General features: G+C 42.5%; 1 protein-coding gene across 9 annotated transcripts in view; it reads right to left on the reverse strand.

Annotated features, from left to right (window-relative positions):
• Positions 1-2,002: 2,002 nt before the first annotated feature.
• Positions 2,003-20,862, reverse strand: part of ncor2 (nuclear receptor corepressor 2) — an 85,892-nt gene continuing 67,032 nt past the window's right edge. For 5 of the 9 annotated variants that reach the window (XM_053421848.1, XM_053421845.1, XM_053421844.1 and 2 more), the window contains 22 exons: positions 20,651-20,750; positions 20,377-20,487; positions 19,494-19,597; positions 17,440-17,590; positions 17,131-17,280; positions 16,891-16,983; positions 16,244-16,449; positions 15,800-16,145; positions 15,465-15,665; positions 15,029-15,277; positions 14,025-14,177; positions 13,662-13,940; positions 13,362-13,539; positions 12,747-13,243; positions 10,501-10,631; positions 10,155-10,330; positions 9,892-10,026; positions 7,017-7,156; positions 6,859-6,912; positions 5,600-5,785; positions 5,072-5,251; positions 2,003-4,941 (listed from right to left, as the gene is read on the reverse strand). In XM_053421848.1, coding sequence (XP_053277823.1) covers positions 4,745-4,941; positions 5,072-5,251; positions 5,600-5,785; positions 6,859-6,912; positions 7,017-7,156; positions 9,892-10,026; positions 10,155-10,330; positions 10,501-10,631; positions 12,747-13,243; positions 13,362-13,539; positions 13,662-13,940; positions 14,025-14,177; positions 15,029-15,277; positions 15,465-15,665; positions 15,800-16,145; positions 16,244-16,449; positions 16,891-16,983; positions 17,131-17,280; positions 17,440-17,590; positions 19,494-19,597; positions 20,377-20,487; positions 20,651-20,750 — 4,017 coding nt within the window. In that variant the 3' untranslated portion in view covers positions 2,003-4,744. The remainder of the gene's footprint in view (positions 4,942-5,071; positions 5,252-5,599; positions 5,786-6,858; positions 6,913-7,016; positions 7,157-9,891; positions 10,027-10,154; positions 10,331-10,500; positions 10,632-12,746; positions 13,244-13,361; positions 13,540-13,661; positions 13,941-14,024; positions 14,178-15,028; positions 15,278-15,464; positions 15,666-15,799; positions 16,146-16,243; positions 16,450-16,890; positions 16,984-17,130; positions 17,281-17,439; positions 17,591-19,493; positions 19,598-20,376; positions 20,488-20,650; positions 20,751-20,862) is intronic. The other 4 variants (XM_053421851.1, XM_053421843.1, XM_053421849.1 and 1 more) reach the window with 2 other exon arrangements.

Genomic DNA, 20,862 nt, shown 5'->3' on the forward strand with positions numbered 1-20,862 from the left:
ACTCAGCGCTTTTCTCAGCAATAAATCAGGGATATAAACCTGTTCTCAGTGAAGGAAGCAGGAAGAATTCCCGAATTTGCTCTTCGTCCGTCAATGGAACCCACAGCAAGCACAGCTACACCATTCAAATGCCTGATCTTAAACTTAAAGGAGCCCTGTGGATTTATTTGGTCACTAGTAGTGCTATAGAGCAATGTTGTATAATAGTAGATCCCAGTTTTGTTTATTCTCATACATTCATACGATTTTGATGGGAAGCAACACTGTGATTCCACACTTTTCAGCTGAAGAAGAATTGTTCTTATTGCTGTGGGCTTTTTTTTTTGCAGTTAAGCATGTGTACAAATAGCGTGTCGAATAATTTAACATAACAAATCCCCCCCATTCCCTCCTCATCCTCCCAGCTCCTCTGGATCTAATTAAAGAGTTTCATAACAAATAATCGGAGACACATACTCAAAATAAATAATAATAGTAAAATACAGTGAGCGTAAGACCATCAAAATAAAGATATACAGTATAAACAACCAGCTTCAACGTTGTTCACCACATATACACATTTATATATATATATATATATATATATATATATATATATATATATAAAAGTATGTAAAAGCAGTATGCTGTAATCCTGCAGCTAGTACAGTTTAGGCCAGGTCGGACTTTATTCAGGAGGTGTCCCAATATGTGAAAATGGTTAAAATATCAAATTAAATAAGAACTTATCCTTGATCCCCCTCATAGTGAATTCTACCTTTTCCAATTTAAGATGAAACATAATGTCGCTGATCGACCTAATATGGGATGGAGGTTTTGGGTTCTTCCAATTAAAAAGTATTATATGTCGGGCCAATAGGGGGAACAAGGCAGCAAAGGTCACCACATTGTACACGTTTTGGTGGCCAATAATAGTTTAGCCAAATATAGCTAATAGAGAATGCGGATCCATAGATGTTCTAAAAGTTTCACTGAGGGATTTGAACATTGCCAAGCAGAATGGACGTAGAGCAAGGGGGAAGTAAAGTAAGTACTAGTAAAAGTACTACATGAACTCTCTACTTGAGTTTACGTAAGTCCTATCTTTTAAAGGTACTGGAAGTACTTGTAATTGTAAAGTGTAGCCAACTCCCTAATGCAGACTGGGTGTTCGAAACTATTTCAGATGTTTGTTTTTCTTCACTAGTGATGCCGCTGCAGGAGGAGAGTCTAATGCTACCTGCCCGCTTCTATTGGATAAATGGAAAAATGTCTCTCTCATTACTGATTACTTTCAAACTATAAAAAAATTAACGTGAACATTTCGCACAATGCAGTAAAAAATGTAGTGGATTAGAAAGCACAGATAGTTGAAATATATGTAGTGTATAAAAGTGAAAATTACCTTAAAATGGTAAGTGTAAATGTACTTTATTACATCAAAGCAGGTCAAAGATGTTCTCATTTTAAAAACCTTATGTACTATTAGAACACTTATATTTTCTATGTGCACAGTATAAAAATAAATAGTTGAACTTGAAAGCATTTTCGTGGTAAGTTATTTATGCAGGAAGATTAATTAAAGTCAAATTCAAGTCCTAACACATCTAAGAACTTAATTTTCGAACATGGTAACCTTGAGGGCTCATGGGAGTTATGTAAGATGCTCATGAAAGAGACCCAGTGTGAATTTCTTCAGTCCAGCAGATCACTGATCAGTAGCAGCTCGGCTTTTCATCACAATCACAGTAACTGCAGCATTAACATGGATCACTACTGTAGGTTTAATGGCTTATTTTGTTTGATCCATGCAGAATTATGACAAACAGTATCTCCTCCAGAATTATCTGTGCCAAACTTATTCAAATATATGTAAAATATGCTTATACTGCCCCCTTGTGGTACGTTATCTTTATTACTCTGAATCTATCAAATAGTCCAGAGAAGCTAAATAAATAGAAAGTGTGAGAACGAACATCAGACAAAAAAACACTGCAACAAGTAACAGCACTCTGAGACCATGAATGGCAATAAGCTTTTTATTTAAACATTAAGGCAGTGTCTTTTTTGTTTTTCATTTTTACACTGCTATCCACAAAGCTTGCTGGTGGGCATGTAGAATTTAACCATGTGAATTTTTTTTTTCTTTTTTGTAATACCAACCTTGAAGCAAGCCACATAAATATTTACATCTCTTCAGTTTTATATACAATCCTTGCTATTATACAGTGGGTTATAATAAAAAAAATCATTATGCACAAAAATTGTTGAACAATGTACTGTTAATGTTAATCCCCCCACCCACCCTTTGACAGTCCAGGGATCTCATTAAATGTCCACTTATTTATTTTTTTTACATTTGAATGATTATTTTTTGATTCGTAATGACAACTAAATGGATGTATATCATCTCAGTATATATATTTTTAAAAACTCCTATGGGTCTGCCATCAGTTCAGGGGACAGCTGGATATGGCTTAGTCTGTTTATAGTCACAATCTTTGATTTCATCAGTCGATAATTATAAACACACACAGAGAGCAATGTAAATGAAGCCTGGCTGTATTTTTGCCTTGCCTGATGGGATGACAAACCTTCCATCAGTCTGGGTAGAAAAAAATAATAGGAGCTAAAACAAGGCTGAGATGTGCTTTGTGCAGGGACGTAGGATGAAGGAAGGAGAGGAGGTATTCCTATAACAGTCATCATGTTCATGTTGTGACATAAAGAAACATCTTTTGTCTAATCTACCAAATAAACTGACTGCCGTCGGTACATTGTGCAGTGAGTGTCCCCTGACTGCACAGAGTCACAAATCCAGCAACAATCATTTACAAAAAGTGGTGACTGTTAAAAAAAAAAGCGAAAACATGTCGACTGCGATACAAAAAAACAACCAGATTGCTTTTGAAAGCCTCTCCCCTCAACTTCCTGTAACCCGTACAAACACAGGAGGAGCAATGAAGTACACTTGAAGTATGTCAAAGGTGTCATAGCTGAGGAAACATTTGATGCAGGCCCATGTCGGCTGTCCTGTGATACAGCATTGTTATGTTTAGATGATAAATCTAATGAAACAGTTAAAAGCTAAGGCTTTAATGGATTTGAAAAGAAGCAACACACAGAAAATACATGTTTAAAAAAAAGGACGTTTCTTTTGCTTTTTGTTTTCAGATTTCCCTGCATGGACCGTATAAACCCTGGCATGGGGGGCTAAAAGAAAAATTGTGCGTCACTTGGTAACTTCAGTACTGTATATGTAAAATAAATGGCACTTAACACTAGGAATATCTCACAACTGTACAAAATCTGCCTGGATGAGGAGCTGAGTCTCAGGTCCAACACCAGGCAGTAGGTCAGAGGTCAGACTGTCACAACAGCTCAGAGACGGGATTCCAGCGGGTCGGCTGAAGCCGACGGCCCCATGGACTAAGGGGTCATACAAAGATGGCTTTTTTTTGTTACCTCTTTTAATGCGAAATAAAACTCTGTGTGATGCTGCAGGATTTGACTTTAAGCAGCTTTAATGTCGGTCTGCACCTGCTCGAAGCGGCTGATTCGTCGTTCACTGAAATGTGATTGTCGCTTTGAGTGTGAGAGTGCTAAATAATGTTGGTGCTGAGACCAAAAATAAACAGGTAGGTGGGATTTCTATGCTGTTGAGTCCATTTTCCACCTGCCCCAGGAAACACAGATTCTTAAAAATGCCATTGTGAACAGACTGACAGGTAAGTGCTTAATATCCAAAAACAGTTTCAACAAACACAGACATGGTTAATATAAAAACAGTGAGAAAGTGTCACTGGTCTTAGTGCCATCCCTCTGGCAAATCATCTCTCCCCAAGTGCCTGAAGTCAGCAGGCCTTCGCTATTCTCCAGGACCCTCCCAAATATATGACGACATCAGGGATGAACAGCACGTTTACCATGTAAACCAATGATATGACCCTCTCACAAAACAATCACAGTCCCCCGCCCCCCTAAAAGATACACCATTGCAGATAAGAGACAACGAATGACGCCATTAAAATGTACTTAAGTTCTCAGCTCACATTCCAAAACAGGACTGGACTGATTTTAAAAAGGGGGGAAAAGAAAGAGCCAAAATAAGAAAAACTAGATGTTGATTCTCCTCTCTTCTTCTCGCACTTTTTCTCTTAGTGGTAGCAGTGCACAGGCCGCCTGCACTTAGAGTTCTCCATGAAGAAACTCGCTGTGCGGGCTGCTGCTCTCAGGTCAGATCTGTGGTGCAAATCTGTCTCTAGAACAGCAGTCATCGGGCTCCTGACCAGACCAACAGCACGACCTCAGAGTCCCTTCCACACTGTGTGTCAGCACATTCGATCGGCTCAACCACAAGGTGCAGCTCAGTGTGTCTGTATAGATAAGGCCAGTGAGGAAAAGTAATTCAGTTTATTTTTTTTAAAGAAAGAAAAATGAAAAATAAGTGATTTGTCCTTTAGAGTCATCCTGGAGTGATGCAGGACGCCTAAAGGCACAAACACACACAGACACACACACAAACACACACGCAGAGGGCAGCATTGATCCAGCTGATCACTGCTTTGTCTCAGGTGTGTGAGGAGATGACTCCATCTATTCTTGAGGACTGACGGAGGAAATGCAGAGTGGAATGGTGTGGGTAGATTAGCAGGCGCCTCAGCAGGTGCGTTTGTGTGTGTGTGTGTTTGGATGTGTATGGGGCTGCAGCAGCACAGAGGCGGTTGACTGTTGGCGGGGGCCTGTTGTACGGAGGCATTTTGGGTCACTCGCTGTCAGACAGGGTCTCGTACTGAGACATGAGCAGAGGCTTAGGCTCCTCCTCCCAGGAGCGGCCCTGTCCAGGTCCTGACCCTGGGCCCTGGCCCCCCGGCTGGCCGGAGGAGGGGGAGGGAGCGGATACTGTTCCGCTGGGGAAACGCATTATCAGCGGGTTGCAGGGGAATGGAGTTGGAGCTGAACCTGCAGAAAACACAGAGAGACAGAGTCTATGTCATGTATTTGAGACTTTTTGTCCATTTACAGACTATTCCAAGAGCAGATAAGCAGCACTAACAGGAAATCAATCGGAGTTGAAAAAGAAGTTGTGTACCTGTTGATGAAGGCCGGTCCTCCCATACACGGTTGGTGAGGGGAGTTCGTCTGTTGCAGTCGCCCTCAGAGTGGACTGAGGAGACAGAAGACGGTCTCTCCCCCCCTGACAGACCTGGTCCTGGGGATTTGGCTTTGCGGCTGTTGGAGCGTCCGCTGCCCTTTGACAACTTTCCTCCACCTGCAAACAGAGGGGGCAGGAGGCAGGTTTAAACCCACAGACTAACATGCTCCAGTGAAAAGCATTCCCAAATCTATTTGGAGCTCTGAGAATAATATGGAACCTACTTTACCAATGATGTGACAAGAATTTACTCTGAGAGGAGAATTAAGACAATACGCTTATTCACCTTCTTGCAGGGAGTAAGAGGAAAAAAATCAATACCACTCTCATGTCTGGCCATAAGAAGCTAATGCCAGAAGACGCTTATTTAATTTTAGCATAAAGACTGACAGCAGGGAGGAAATATGCTGGCAACAGAAACCAGGTCAACCAGATAAAATACAGACGTGTGTGAGGATTTCACACCTTGTGAGAAACAGTCCTCGGCACGTCCGTCAGCAGAAACGTTGGAGCCCATCGTGTTAGCAGCGTTGGTCCGTTCCTCCGACTGATCATCATATTTGCCCATCAAGGCCTTTCTGATAATGGCCTCCAGGCCTATCGAGTTACCAGGGGCCTCTGGAGTTGAGTGGCTGCGGACACTCACAGTACCTGTGAAAGGAGCCAGGGTTAGACGAGTTCAATTCAAAGAGAGACAGGAAGTACAGAGTGCAACCATGAGCAGGCACAGAGGGCATGAAGCAGAAGATACAGCAACATGAGAAGGAGAGGGTAATGAGCCACAGCAGTGGCATAATCATAATTTATAATATAGTAATATTTGACTTGTACAATGCGCCTGGTTGATCGTAAGCACCTGTGAGTTGTTTTCAAATAGCCTTAACCCTTTAGTCTCAGGTACGTCCGTCGTCACTTCTGGCAAATCTGGTGATCTCTTTACAAAAAACACCCGAGCGAAAAGAAAGAGGATAAAGGAGCTTGGTCCGGACCGACCTGATTTACAGATTCAGCAGCAAGTGATGAGGACGAGCCAACACCCGGGACTTCTCCTGCTCTTGTTATGAGGAACAGAGGGGACTAACTGGTGTAAGTAATGGCCAGAGTTTTTTACTAGGGAGCTGACACAAGAAACTCTAGAGAATGTCTGCAGCGAACTGACTAGGATATCTATATTCTCACATACAGCCCCTCCAGAAAATGTCAGAAATTATCCAGCGCATGTTTGAAAGCAGCTCATGTCTTTGGACTGTAGAAGGAAGTTTGAGCACCTCAAGAAAACCCACAGTAACTGGGAGAACATGCAAACCCAGAATCCTATTACTCGAGCCAACAGCAGCGCTAACCACTGCACCACCCTGGGTATCACATATTGTGGGTTAATGGTATTTCAAGGCTGTGCAGAGGGTGGGGTTAAGAAGGGGAGGATTTTCTCTTCAGGCATTTACACTGTCTGTGTCATGAGGCAACACAGGTCAAGTTCATTTCCTGTGTAAACGCCACCTTGGGACCTAGTATGATTTGATCTAAAAACACACAGCAGAGGAGGCTGATGCATGTGCTCTAAATCAGGCCAAAGTCTCCTTTAGCTTTGGACATCAATACGCTCAAATGTAAATCAAGCTGCTCCATCTTTCAAGGTGATTGTTATCTAAACAGACTTCAGAGTGCATTATGCATACTGTTGCCATACATGTCTGCATACTGGATGCTATGAGATAGATTACCTGCAGTCGTAGACGCCGGCATATTGAAGATCTCTGTTCCAGGCTGACCAGCATCTGAGAGCATGAACGAGGTTGCTTGTTAAAAACCCACTTTTCGAATCAAAATTCACATGTTTTCTTCTGAACACAAGTCTTGCTTGTGCTGAGGTCACACTTACTGAAATCATCGTTTCCCACCACGTTCATCTTCTTGATCATCTCCTGTTTCTTTGCATTGACGATGGCGGAGGTGCTCTCTGTCAGCTTGCTGAAGAAGGCTGGAGGCTGGGATGTATTGGGAGGTGAACGGGAGCCCATTCTGTAGGAGGGACACACACAAATTAACACTCCTGTGATATCCACGTGTAAATAGCTAATACCTGCCATCACTTTATATATGAATCTGTTCATCTGCCCTCAAACCCGACTGCCACACACACAAAAATCTGACTTGTGAATGCAAGGTCACTTGGAAACAATTCATTCCGTATTGATGAACTGATAGCTGCTAATAATCTGGACTTTTTTGATGCTTACTGAGACATGGTTGACTCCCCATGGGAGAGGCGGTGGTTTAGCCGTTTTTAAAATATTTAACGCCTTAACTGCTCTCTCATTTCCTTTGGTAATTTTATTTCATTTGAAGTCTTGCGTTTTTTAATTTCAGGTTTTGCTCCTTTATTGTGTATTTTAGTTTAAAGACCCCCCAAGTTGTAATCATTTTATTACATTCACATTCCAAACCTATATATTTCTAAACTTTTATCTATTGTTTTAACCAAGTATGACAAAGTGCTTATTCTGGATGATTTTAAGATTTACGTCTGCTTCCGTTACACCCCATGCCTAGATCTAGCTGAATCCTTCGATATACAATCTGTTAAAGATCCTATGCATGCGAAAGGTCATATAATCGTTAATAATGTTGAGCTAGTAGATGTATTTGTATCGGACCACAAAACACTTATTTCTAGTCCTTGCCTGGACTATGGTAATGCACTTTGTGCTGGTATCAGTCAGAGCTCCATTCCCCCGACTCCAACGGGTGCAAAATGCTGCTGCCTGTATTTTAACTGGCACAAAAAAATATGAACACACTGTGTTAGCCCACATACACTGGCTGCCAATTTGAGTCCGGATTGATTTTAAAATTTGATTGACCATTTTTTAATTAACCTTACTACATATTACTTGACTACTACTACTACTTTGACTAAATGTGACCGGGCCTTTGCTGTTCGAGCCCCCAGACTGCGGAACTATTGAAATCAGACAGCAACATCATTACCATTGTTTAAATCTTTTCTTACAACTTTCCATTATCGCAAAGCATAGATGAATGCTTAGCTTGTTGCTGAATTTTATCTTCCCACTCTTGACATTTTAAAATGTTTACTTTATTTCACCTCCCATTGTTTTATGTTGTTGATCCTTATGTTGTTTGTATTGTGTTTTTTATTGTTGGTTTTAGTTTCTCTTCTCTGTTAAGCTACAAAGTATAAAGCACTTTGTAAACTTGTTAAGAAAAGTGCTATACAAATAAATTGTATTATTATGTTTTTAATTTAGTAGTTGGCTTGTCTGATCGGATTCAAATTAAGTCCAATTGAAATTATTTGCAGAGCAACAAGCATTCAAACAAATATTAGAATTAAATCTTAATCCTGGTCTATGAATTTGCATACATGAAAAAAGTAGGAGTAGATTATCTGTCACAGATAAACAGCCGCTTGTTGCATCTGTCAGAATAATGATCTTAGATTTTTCTAATGCCTTTCTAGTACAACAAAGAACCTCATCTTATTCTTTCAGTATACTAGGCTAAGGGGCTTACTGTGGATTTTAGAAGAGAGAACGGAGGTTGTACAGGCTCGAGTACAAATACCTGGGTGCCACAACAAGCTCAAATGAAATTAAAATATTGATATCATACTAGAGAGGGCTAGATTGTTTTGGCTGCTGGTAGTGACAGTTTTACAGCTGTGAATAACAACAGGATCAATCAGTTGATGAAGAGGCAGGATCTGTTATTGGCCTGATTCCAGTTTCTCTGGAGAGCATCACAGAAGAGAGAACCAGAGGGAAGATCATCTGACATGAGACGACCATCCCTTGTACAACACCCTCATACAGAGCAGCAGGAGCGAGCGGCTTCTGTTGCCAAAATGCTCCACTGAAAGACCCAGGATGCCTTTTGTTCCCATAGCAATTAGACTCTTTAATGAGCAACATTGATGCAATTGTCTTTCCATTCAGTGTATGCTGAAAGTTACTCACGCTTCTTGTCTGCAAGCTGTTTACACTGGCACATTTGCACCATTGGTCTTTATGATTTGATTTCACTTATCTTATTACTGCTGTTGCAACAAACTGTTTTTCTTTTAATGACACTGCCTCCAGTCAATGATTTTGGGTACTGGTCTTTGTCAACATATTGTATGTGTCTGTCTATGGTCGTAAACCAGTTTCCCCTCTGGGGTTTAATAAAGTTTCTCTCATCCGGATATTAGGATGAGAGGATTTCATTTAATTTGCCAAAGCTTTAAGATGGAAAATCTAATAAAGATTTCCGCAGTCAATAAAGGAAAGTAAATTAAGATAAATTTAAATGTTATGGAAAATTGAAGACTTGATGAAAGAACACATTGATATACTGCTTCAATGTGCAGTTTTTTGGATCTTGAGTTGAATTTGTTGAACTGAGCAACTAAACTGAAAGGATATCCTACTGTGTAACACAGTAGTACAATTATTATAGTTTATTCAACTAAGAGTCTCTTTTCCTTTACTTTAAAAGGAAATTATAATCTAAACATTACTTACCAGTAATATTCACAGCAACACAACAAACGCTTTGCAGTTGCAGTGGTTCTGCATGTTGTACGAAAACCTTTTTACAGTCATGCTTATCCAAATGGTGTGTTCCTGATAAACTGAATGTAAATTATCCCAAAAAGATCAAAGTTGTCTTGAACTGACTTTTTTGTGAGTGCAATCTCTACCTTATAAAAACATATTTGTTTCTGTGTAGATCTACAATATGTGGACTTTTACCCTTGCTCTCCCTCTTCATTTGGGTAGGAGGCCCCCCCCTGGATGTCAGGCTCGGAGCTGGCTCCAGCAGGAGACACTGGTTCAATGCCATCATTGGAAACACTGATGGGTGACATCTTGGGTTGAGGAGGAGACCTGGGGAGAATACAAACAGAATACAATTCAATGAATCCTCATTTAAATGACTGGTTAAAACCACAGACAGGAGACAATGTTAACTCAATGCAATAAACAGATGGTTCAGAAACTGAACTCATTCTTACCGGTCTCTGTTGCGTTCGCCACCAAGGCCTTCTGAGTAGCGTTGACCTTGGACTGACTCCTGAGAGGTGGGTGGGAGCTGGGAGGCACTGGGTGGACGGGTCAAGTCCAGGACAGGAGAGCCATGGTAGCTTTGATGTTGCTGGCTCTGCCTGGTGTAGTCTTTAGTTATCACCTCCTGATAACATCAAGACATAGTCATGTCATGAGATATGGGATAACACTGCCTGGAATATTCTTTTCAGCAGTGTAAAGCCACTTAGAAAACATGACAAATAATGAGATGACTGTTTATTATGGTATTGTGTTGTTTATGACAGTTGTAATACAGTGGTTGAGCAGTCTTACACTTATGTGCTGTGCCAGGGTGACCACCCTCTGGCTGCCTTTAACACAGGGGGACTGGGGCTGCTGGCCTGGAGACAGTCTCTCCTCAGACGGAGGACGGTACAGACTGTGTGGTTCCATCTTTTGTTGAGCTGAGAGTCCAATCCAAAAAACACAAGCAAAGATCACATTCACACATAGATAAAGTTAGTCTTGTTTTCTTATTGCATCATGACAAAGTTCAAGATAAAACACGTTAATGAGAACATGCAGAGTTCAGAAATGCCTGCACTAATATTGGATATGCAATTAAATGGTGTCATGTAGCAGCTACACATGAAAGCTGAAAGGGCAAGCTTCTCAACAAAAACACTATCTGACAGCGCGTGTGACGAGCTACCACAAGACTCCTAATTATTTATAGCGCACTCGTTGCATTCAGACCCAGCAGAGCTTGGCTCTGACCATCGGTGGTGCTCAAACTGACTGGTTTTCATCAGTGACTCATAAATGAAGCAGTCATAAAGTTGCCTTTTAAATGAGCACCATCTTTACATCACAGACAGACAGTACTGCATAGGAGCCAAAGAAAATACTAATGTCTCTACTGTAAGCTATGAATATAAGAAGGTTACGAATACTAATAGTATAAAAGTTAAGCCATGACAGACCCATTCATTGTGAAATTACTGTTGAACCATTGTGGGACCAAAATTCTCACTGCATACTCTAGAGAGCACTACTAGCCTGTTTCAAGGCTGTTTTTCCTCTGTGCGTCATCACTCACTATGTGTTTTCTTACACAACTCTTGCTCTAATCACAGTATTTATCTCTGGAGAGGATGATGTAAGTCATGGAAGGAGGTAGGGGGCAGGATTGACTGTACGGACTCCCAGAGAGGACAAGTCCCCCAGAGGGACAGGACACTGTGGTGTGTGTTACAACAACGTAACGTAACAACGACAGAAGTGACTGGGTTCGTTTCAACAGCAGCTCATAACAGCCTGTGTTTGTCTCTGTGGTCCTGTCTTCAAAGTGATGATGTCCTATTAGTGAGTCTGTCTACGAGTCTCATATGCTCTGAGAAGCATGGTTCCTGTTTAGCGCTGTATATACAGGACTTTATTGACACACAACTGAACGCAGCATGCAGGTGTCGCTTGCCCCGCAGTCTTATATAAATACAGATGTGACACATTGTTACACTAACAGAAAAAAACAACATAGTCACATTCCAAATGACGGACAAACTCCCAGAGGCTTGATTGAGAGAGATGTGTTGAGTGTAGGGTGTGTTTAGGAAAAAATTAAATACAAATTAAAAACAGAATAAAAAATTACAGTGAGCCATAAATTGGAACATGCAGAGATTTGGAGATCAGACCCTGTAGTACCCTCCTCCCCTCCCACTGGATTGCTGAGAGTCTCCCCAGTCCTGTCCACGTGCCCCCCTTTCAGCAGCCTCTTTCTGTGAAGCACTGGTTCAGGGGTTCAGGGACCTCAAGGGGATCAGTTTGGTGGTTGGTAAAGTTTTCAATAACAATTAATAAAAGGATGTCTCACACTTATTATCTGTTACCCTTTTGTCATCTGTGCTATATGTGGCTATTGTCCAAACGGTTCAAAAGCTGTGTGGGTAGCTACATGAGGAAGTGCATCATCAGTAGTAAAGCAGAGTCACTGCATGTGTAAAGTCAGAGAGCTTGAATTACAAGCGATCTTGTTTAACATGGGTTATAAAAGCCTCCTGCGGTGCAATGTCTTTTCAAGTGTCGACAATTTACTTGTGGTGAAATACTCAAACTTACCAACCAAAAAGAGGGAAGAGGGTTGCCACATTATCTATGAAAATAAAATTAAAATAAGCAGCAAAGGATGTTCTGCCTAAATATCCGATCAGCTTTAGCTACCTTAAATGACACCTTAAAGGACACCTAGGATCTTCTTCATGGAAATATCAAATGTGTCAAGTTGTTTATTATTATTTCATCAATGTAATATCAATCATATAAACTGCCTCTTTATATTTAATTGTGTCTAATTTTGACAGGTTAGAGGTTGTTTTTTTTCCAGAGGGCACCCTTGGTGGTCTTCAAGTCTGTGAAGAATAACTAATAAGACACAAAAATTATAGCATTGAAAGAAAATAATGTAAATGAATTGGGCTGATTTGATAAATGCCAACCACCACAGCGTGCAATAGGCCACAGACTGACGGGGGAGGGTCTAGGTGATGAGGGGGACCCTGGGATCCAGAGCGTCTTACCATCAGTGGCGCTGCTGGCAACAGGCGAGCCCGTCTCTGGCATCCCCGTTTCACAAGAAATTTGACGCATTATAACCGCGTTTATGAAGTTGGCCGCAGTCATGGTGGTCTTACCGAGTGCTCGGAGCTCTTGTTCCTGAATGGACATCGGTTTGTTTTGAGTCTTTTCCCTACTAGGTGTACCGCTTTCTCCACGGCCAGGAGGGTTATCCGACTGGGGGGGCAGCAGGTGCTGGGGCCGGCTAGAAGCCGAAGAATAGGAACCTGGGTATATTCCCCCTGGGCTGAGGCTGGACAGCTTGGGGTCCGATTTAATGGAGGGTCCGTGCTGGTCCTGCATGTGCTTGGGTAGACCTCCCCTGATTTTGCTTCCATCACGGCTCTGCTCTTTGGCTGCACTTGAGTCCATGACAGTTGGGTAGGTCTCTGGGGGCATACCTGTCCTTTGGAGGTGGCCAGGATAACCTTGGTAGCGTGCTGGTCCCGAGGACATGGACCTGATGACCCAAACAAAAACTTAGTAACCACGGATATAAAAATGTAAATCTTCATGATGAAAGTTATGAAAAGTTAGGATTAAAAAGGTCCTTGTAAAAAAAGTAAAATGCACTTTACCGTAACACAGATGAGTGTTCGCTGACAGAAAGACTTTTGCCTCCAGTGTTGTGCAGGACACTTGGCCTCTGCTGCACATTCTCCTGGGTACGAGGTGACACTGGGGAGTGCTGGTGGCTGTACGGCTGAGAAGCAGGTCTCACACTGCTGCTACTGCTCGCCAAGCTGTGCTCTGTACCTGAGAACATCAATACATCCCAATCAATTTCACAAATGCATGCAAAGTATCAGGAACCTACATTGAAACTGCTAGTGTGTGACGTTAGGAAACCAAAATAATAAAACTGCATCACGCCGCACCTGGTCGCCAGATGGGGGCGTGCTCTACATTTCCAAGAGACCCGCCCTTGTCTCTGTCACGCTCTCTGTCCCGGTCTCGTTCCCTTTCCCGGTCTCGTTCCCTTTCCCTGTCTCTCTCACGTTCTCTTTCACGATCTCTCTCCCGGTCCCGTTCACGCTCCCTCTCTCTTTCCCGCTCTCTGTCTCTCTCCCGGTCCCTTTCTCTGTCACGTTCACGGTCTCGTTCACGCTCTGAAGATGAGGATGGGCCCTGCATCTTGTTTGCATGTGAGGAGCCAACTGTAAAGAAAAAAACACAATTATGAAAACGGTAAGTGCAACTTTCAAATTTTTGGTGAGTTGCTTGTGAGAACTAAAATGAACCTGGAGAGATGGGGGATGTGGCGTAAGGCCTGCCAGGGTAGGTGGTGCTTCCCCCAGGGATGTAGGTAATGCGATCCATCGGAGAGCCTGCTGTCCCTGCAGAGGGAGGGACCAGGACAGGTAAGTGTGGCACCTGAGAAAGATCGATGATTCCTAGGGGAAAGAAAGAAGAAATGGGTAAAGGAAATTCGAATGGCTGTAAGGGTCCAGATGTCTTTAAGTCTGGAGGACAACAGATAAATAATACATACTGCTGTCTCATACTGGTCCATACTGCAGAATCATTCAGTCATCAAGTTTGAGGTTTGGACAGGTTGAATAATAGTATGAGGGAAAACGTCCCAATAACATTGATGAAAGCAACAAAATTACCATTTGAAAAATATAATATCAATGATAAAATTAAAATAAAACTCTAACAACATAATCTCTTATTGACTCCAAGTGACTGCAAAGTTCGAGCAACATAGATTCATTTAAACTATTATTTAATAGATAAATAGAAGATAAAAGTGGTGGCAAGTAACATGTATTTGATTCTCTTTAAAAAAAAATTACCACAGACAGTGATGGCAAGTCATATAATTCATGTTTCCTTCGTCCGCAGCTAGTTATCACCTTTAAATGCTGCTGGATGCAGAACACACGCTGATTGTCCACAGCTTATGTGCGTATGAAAAGTGCAACTTTGCAGCTTCAGATACAAATTTGATCCAAGAGATTACAGAACTAGCAACAGAATTTATGTATTCAAGGCTATATCCTTTAAAGTTTACAACATTTGACTAAATATGATAATTCGCATTATTTTAAATTGCAGAGTGAGGTGTAAGGTTAAGCAGGCCACAAGCAGCACTGCAGTTCTTAATGTTTCACCTGACAGGCGATACTGTTGCTGAATGAAATGCAGGCAACATGAGCCCTGCGGCTCTTAGAAAGCTATGTTTGTATGTGTGGTGAACTAACTATGTCTAAAACTGTGGGGTGAAGTCGGTTAGCCTTACCACGAGGGGCAGAGTAGGTCATAGTAAGGGCCTGTTCTCTTGGATTCAGGCCCCTCAGCAGATCTGAGCGCTGGGCGGCCATGGCGGCGGCTGGTGGCCACTGGTGCATCTGCTGCGAAGTGATGTAGTCATTGAGCAGCGTCTGGCGGTTCTCCAGAGCAGCGGTGTCAGGAAAGCCCCGGATGAGGTAGGGGTAAGGATGAGGGTACGCTGGGTTGGGGGTGAGGTGGCGAGGCAAGTAATAGGCCGCTGTGGATGAAAAGAAGGAAATGCCTGTTCAGATTGGACAAAATGCTTCAATGAGGTTAGAATAACTGAAAATACCTGTAAAGATGTGCAAGACCTTCAAGACCTTTACATGTCAGGGCACATCAAATAGATAAGGGTTTTATCTATGTTTCATTTACGCATTTGTTAGGTTTGCCTGTAACTGTACCTGGGTCAATTGGGATGCCTCTAGGCAGCTGTGCAGGATCAAAGGCTATGGGAATTTGGCGGTACATATCTGCTCCGAGACCCTGCAGCAGACGCTCATAAGCCTGCTGATCAGGAACACCAGGGAGCGGTGATTTAGTGGCACTCATCTCTCTGGGAGTTGGTGTGGATTTACGCTCCTGAGACGGATTCTTACTGGAGGCTGGAACAAGAGGAAGAAAACAAGAAACTCTTCAGTTTTGGGGTTTTTCTAAGTAGGTTATTATAGGATATTTCAGGGACAAACTTGTTTCAGAAACAAAAAAAACAACTATTGATTGGGTAAGAAATAGTCACCATCATGCTGCCTTTGGCTTGCCTCCCTGGAGAGAGGGGAGCCACGATGGGAGGGTCCAGGGTACGCGCCCCTTAAGTTGCCTTTGTCGTCGTAGCCTACTGGGCTATGATGAGCCTTGCCTCCCTGCTCTGGCCCCAGTGTAAGAGGAGAAGAACGGGCTATAGTACTAGCAGTACTGACCACCGCGCTGGGGCGCCCTTTCGGTGCCTCTTCATAGCGGCCCCTCTCAGCACGCATATCCATGTGGGAGGGTGCGTTGTGGTAGGAACGTGGTGAACTGGCTATGATTGAGCGGACATCATGACGTTTCCCTGAACCACCTGGTTCCTGTTTCATGGGTGTTCCCTGAAGATTAGTAAAACAGGTATCAATCAGTTGAATGCAGATAGAACCAAACACTAAGGGTGGGATAGGGCCTGCCTGTGTTGTAAGTGTGTGTATACCTGTACTATCATGCCTTCTTTGGAAGGCTCCCTGGGAATGAGGTGAATGGAGCGCCCAGCCTCCTTCACAGTGGGCACCATTGCTTCTCTTCCCTTCATTGGGTCAGAAAGAGAACCAGGTCCACGGGGTGGGGAGCCCTCTCTCTTCATCTGCTTGGGCTCCCTCCTGAGGTACCCATCCTGTGGGTCCAGATGACGAGGAATACCTGATATATGGGAATTTAGTTTTCACAATTTAGAAAAGTAGCGAGCTGAGAAATGGTGTAACAGATGGGACAGGATGGCAGCATTACTGTCTCTGGGCAAGATGAGACAAGATGGTTATCTAACTTTTCTACTATCAGACAGATAAACAAGATTACTGACATGAAAGTACTAATGCCAGTGGGTAAGATCTGGTAAACAGGCACAATCTGTTACTTAAAAGACAAAAAACTGTGCTCACTCAGCAAAGCTGCACAGAAAGATTATGTGTGCAGGCTGATGAGGTGAGAGAACAAAAAGTGTGTAGCTTCAGGAAAAACTCAGAAGCAAACAGGGAGATATTATCATTCTCTTGCAAGCAGATGTATTTACACTTGCCCAAATATTCAACCTGCTGCAATATCTTCATTCCTGTTGTCTTGTTCTATGTTATGTTATCCTACCTTGGGAGATGGAACCCCGGATGTGATGAGCATCCTTGTAAGGTGTGTGGTGCGGACTGTCCCTATCATGAGGCATGGCTCGACCAATCAGACCTGAGGGAGAGCGGAGGGAGTAGTGAGATTCGAGACTACGCTAAATGATTTCATCAATGATTAGACATGAATGTGAATAAACAAGAGTCAGATCACATTACATGCAGCAACCTTTAGTGAGATTGACAGAGGGTTGAATGGAGTTACCTTCACAGTTGGCAGCAGACAGAGAATCCCTCATAGGCAGTCCTCTGGAGATGCCACCCTCCATAGCGTCATAAGGACGCTTCAGGCCTAGAATTTCCCCAGGCTGCCCAGGACCTCTGCCATCATCTTTAGAAGTCTGAGAGGCAGAACCTACAGATAACCATATAATATAATTACATGAAAAGCATCCCTTAGTTTAGGGGTAACACTCAAAGACAATTGACAACATTCCATTTGTTGAATTTTTTATTACAAAATAAAAATAACAGTTCGCCATAATGTTTATTGTAGCCTAGCTGAAGTACTCACGGTCATAAGTGAGGATGTGCCCGCTGATGCCCTCATACACCACATGTCCTTTAGACAGCGCCTCATCCCGCTCCCGCTCAGCTCGACTGGCACTGTCCTCAGTGATCAGACGGTTAATGGTTCCCTTATACAGCACGTCAGCCGGTGTCCCCTGAGGTGACGAGAGGAGACGTGAGAGCCTGCATAGATCTGATCATGACTTTTATAAGACAGATTGTGGCAACGACCTACATCAGACGGCCTTGACTACCAGGCAGGCACTGTTTACATGCCTGGATTTCATCAAATCTAACAGTTTTCACAACCACGTTCACACGCCAAAGTAGAAAAAAAGAAATAAAAATCAAGGCTCATGCTCAGAAAACCATCTTGAACTCATCGCCGAAGGCAGCACCAGGATATGTAATGCTCCCAACAGGCTGCTGCTTTCTAACTAACTGCAAAGACAGCTGCAGCGGTAACACCAACAGAAATACCCACGTTCAAGTCAGGATCTGGTTACAGATACTGATGAGTGTACACTGTGAAATTGTCTGCGATGTCAATGTGTTTACATGAATAATCAGTTCTGTTATGAAGCCTTTTTTTGATTAAATCCCTGTTCTGAAACTCGAAAGTGGATTTGAGACTTTCCAAAAAACCCAAACGATACTGTGAGAATAGACTGCGCTTTATACTGTGTGTATATATATATTACATAGTCCATTATACAACTATATAACACAGCTGACAGACACAAAACTGTGTTACATACAGTAGAGATGTAGCTATATAAAAGACTGTATATATATTTATTAGTTAATAAAATAATTACCTACACTCTGTTAAGGCTCTAAATAAATGACTGACAGAAAACAGGAGTGTCAGTAAATATACAAAATTTGAAAAAAACAGACCTTTAAAAACAGAATAGTACAACCATTTGACATCAGCAGATAATCGGCAGCTTTGTTAAAACTGAGTCACATGACAAATACCCTGGGCGCGAGTTATATTTCTTCATCGCTCTGTGAAGATATGAGTGCAGGGTGGATGGTTGAGAAGGAGACAGAGTAGAGCCCGAGATCAAATATCTAGTCTGTCCCTTACAGCTTTTCCAAGAAGACACTGCTGAATGTTGGCGGCCAAACATTTTCCTGTGATGGAGGGGGTTTCCATTTACAGGATCTGATGACACTGACCAAAGCAGTCCTCATCTGCTCCTTAAGAAAGTGCACCATAAGGTGCATATATGTGGTGCTACAATGTATCTATCATCCATCTAGCAAGCTGAACAACTGAGCCATCTGTCTGTGAGATGACTGATTATATCTAATAGCTTTGACCTTTTCCTTACAAACATGTCATGGTGGCTAACAGCTTCCTCAACACTAGTGTCACCTGTATGCCAGAGGGATGTGATACTACGGTGGGCATATCAATGACTGGGTTCAGCCAGCGCCTAGAATAAATAGATAAACAAGAGAGGGGAACAGGCGCAGCACAATGTGTACCTGTTGCTAGGGTGACAGGGCCACTCAGAGCTGTGGTTATGTCACATCAGCAGGGAAATCCAGCAGCCACAGTACTTGGCCATGCCTCATGACCTCTCAACAGCTTTTCTGCTCTCCGTTTCATCATAAGTACACAAATCAAAGCCCAGTAACACGACGGCTGCGATGATTGACGACAGCAGCTTTAAAAGAGTATGGGCAGGCGCCTAACCACAGCAGCGATATGGGAAAAACTACTATTAACCACCAGGAAAGGAGAGAGTAACTCAAAATAATGAGGGTAGCTTGTATTTGTACAAGCATTACACTGTAGGCTGCAATGAACCTTAACATCTCAGATCACGGTGGCCACGCCCAACGCAGTGATAACAAACTCTAAATAGGGGAGATTCTGTTACAGCAAGAGTGAAAACAAAGCAGTAGGGGATTATCTGTAGATAACGCCAACTTTCAATTATCAACGTTGTTATGATGAGCAAAGAGAGAGAGGAAAAAACTGTATGTCAGCGTTAAGAAGAACCAAGAACCTGGATTCACAGTATTTTGCTAGTGTGAGCTCACCTGAGTAATGGAGCCCCCTCGGCAGGAGATCGCGGAATCTGGATGCATTCTGGTCCCTGGGATGCCCTTTGTGATACTGCCCCCCTGAACAGCTGGAATAGAGCCTGTATTGATAGTGAGAAAGATATTTATGTCACTATGAGACAAAGTGTAAAGCAGTATCTTATGGCAAACTATGTAAACAATCATTGGTTTGTTTAAAAGGTCTGATAGAGCCTCTAAGTAAAGCTACAACCAGAGCTAAAGTGACAGGTTATTGTTTAATCACTGTTTTGTTATATCTATGATTCAAATTGTCAGTGTCAGCTTTTGCAATGTTTTACACATTCAATTTAAAAAGGACAACAGAAATGTTGAGGCATGACTGGCAGTAATTAGAGCTTTGGATCTTCGTGAGTATACAGTATGAGTACAAGCTTTGCACGCATGGATTTAAGCACTTCCTCTCATTCTTCACATCCTCTCAAGCTCTGTCAGATTAGATGAGCTTCAATAAACTCCACTCCCCACGGACTCCCAATGAGACTTAAGTATGGGTCACTAATATACATTCAGAGACTTGTGCTTGAGTCACTCCATGTGGTCCTCACTGTGTCCCTCAGGTCACTGTCCTGCTGAGGTGGTAAATCTTTTGAGCGTGACAGTGCTCAATAAAACATGTTGAATGGATCGATTTTTTCAAGGTGTGGGGCATCTTCATTAATGAAAAAAATGCAGTTGGTTGTAAAACAACCAAACTCACAAAAAGTGAGTCTGAATATTGAAACTGGTGTAAATCTTTACCTATTAACACAGTACAGAGAAAAACTTAGATTTAAAGCACTAACCCTATTTTAACGTATAGGGGAATTAAATATAGGAAAATACAGGGGAAGACGTGCACCTCGTCCTGAAGCACTATCGTGAGGTGTGCCCTGGGTCGACATGTTGTCAGCTTGGGAGGATGAGCTGCGAGGGGACAACTGTTCCTGCTTTACCATGGGGTAAGAACCTGCTGTATAGTGAATGACACAGAGACAAAAATGAGACAGGTGTGTTACTATATTGATGCAAAAGATAATCTGGCTTCATTTCATTTCTTAGGCCTCATTTATACTACTGCCGACAATTTTCTGTATTGTCGGCAATAGTGAAGTGCACGAGACAGTTTCACTCACCCACTTTCCTTTGATCCATCCAAGACAACCCCATCTGTGTGGGGGGCATCTTTCCGTGGTCCAACCCATGAGCTGGGCTGTGCAACTGCACTGGAGTGCCCTGCACAAACAAGGTGGTATTTTTTTTCAGAGAATTTGTTCAATTCATTCACAGTATATTTCATGTAGCAAATATTCAAAGGTTCCAATCAGAGTATATTGAAGAAAATAAT

Source organism: Pleuronectes platessa, chromosome 4 (genome assembly GCF_947347685.1).
Source record: "Pleuronectes platessa chromosome 4, fPlePla1.1, whole genome shotgun sequence".
Classification (NCBI taxonomy): Eukaryota; Metazoa; Chordata; class Actinopteri; order Pleuronectiformes; family Pleuronectidae; genus Pleuronectes; species Pleuronectes platessa.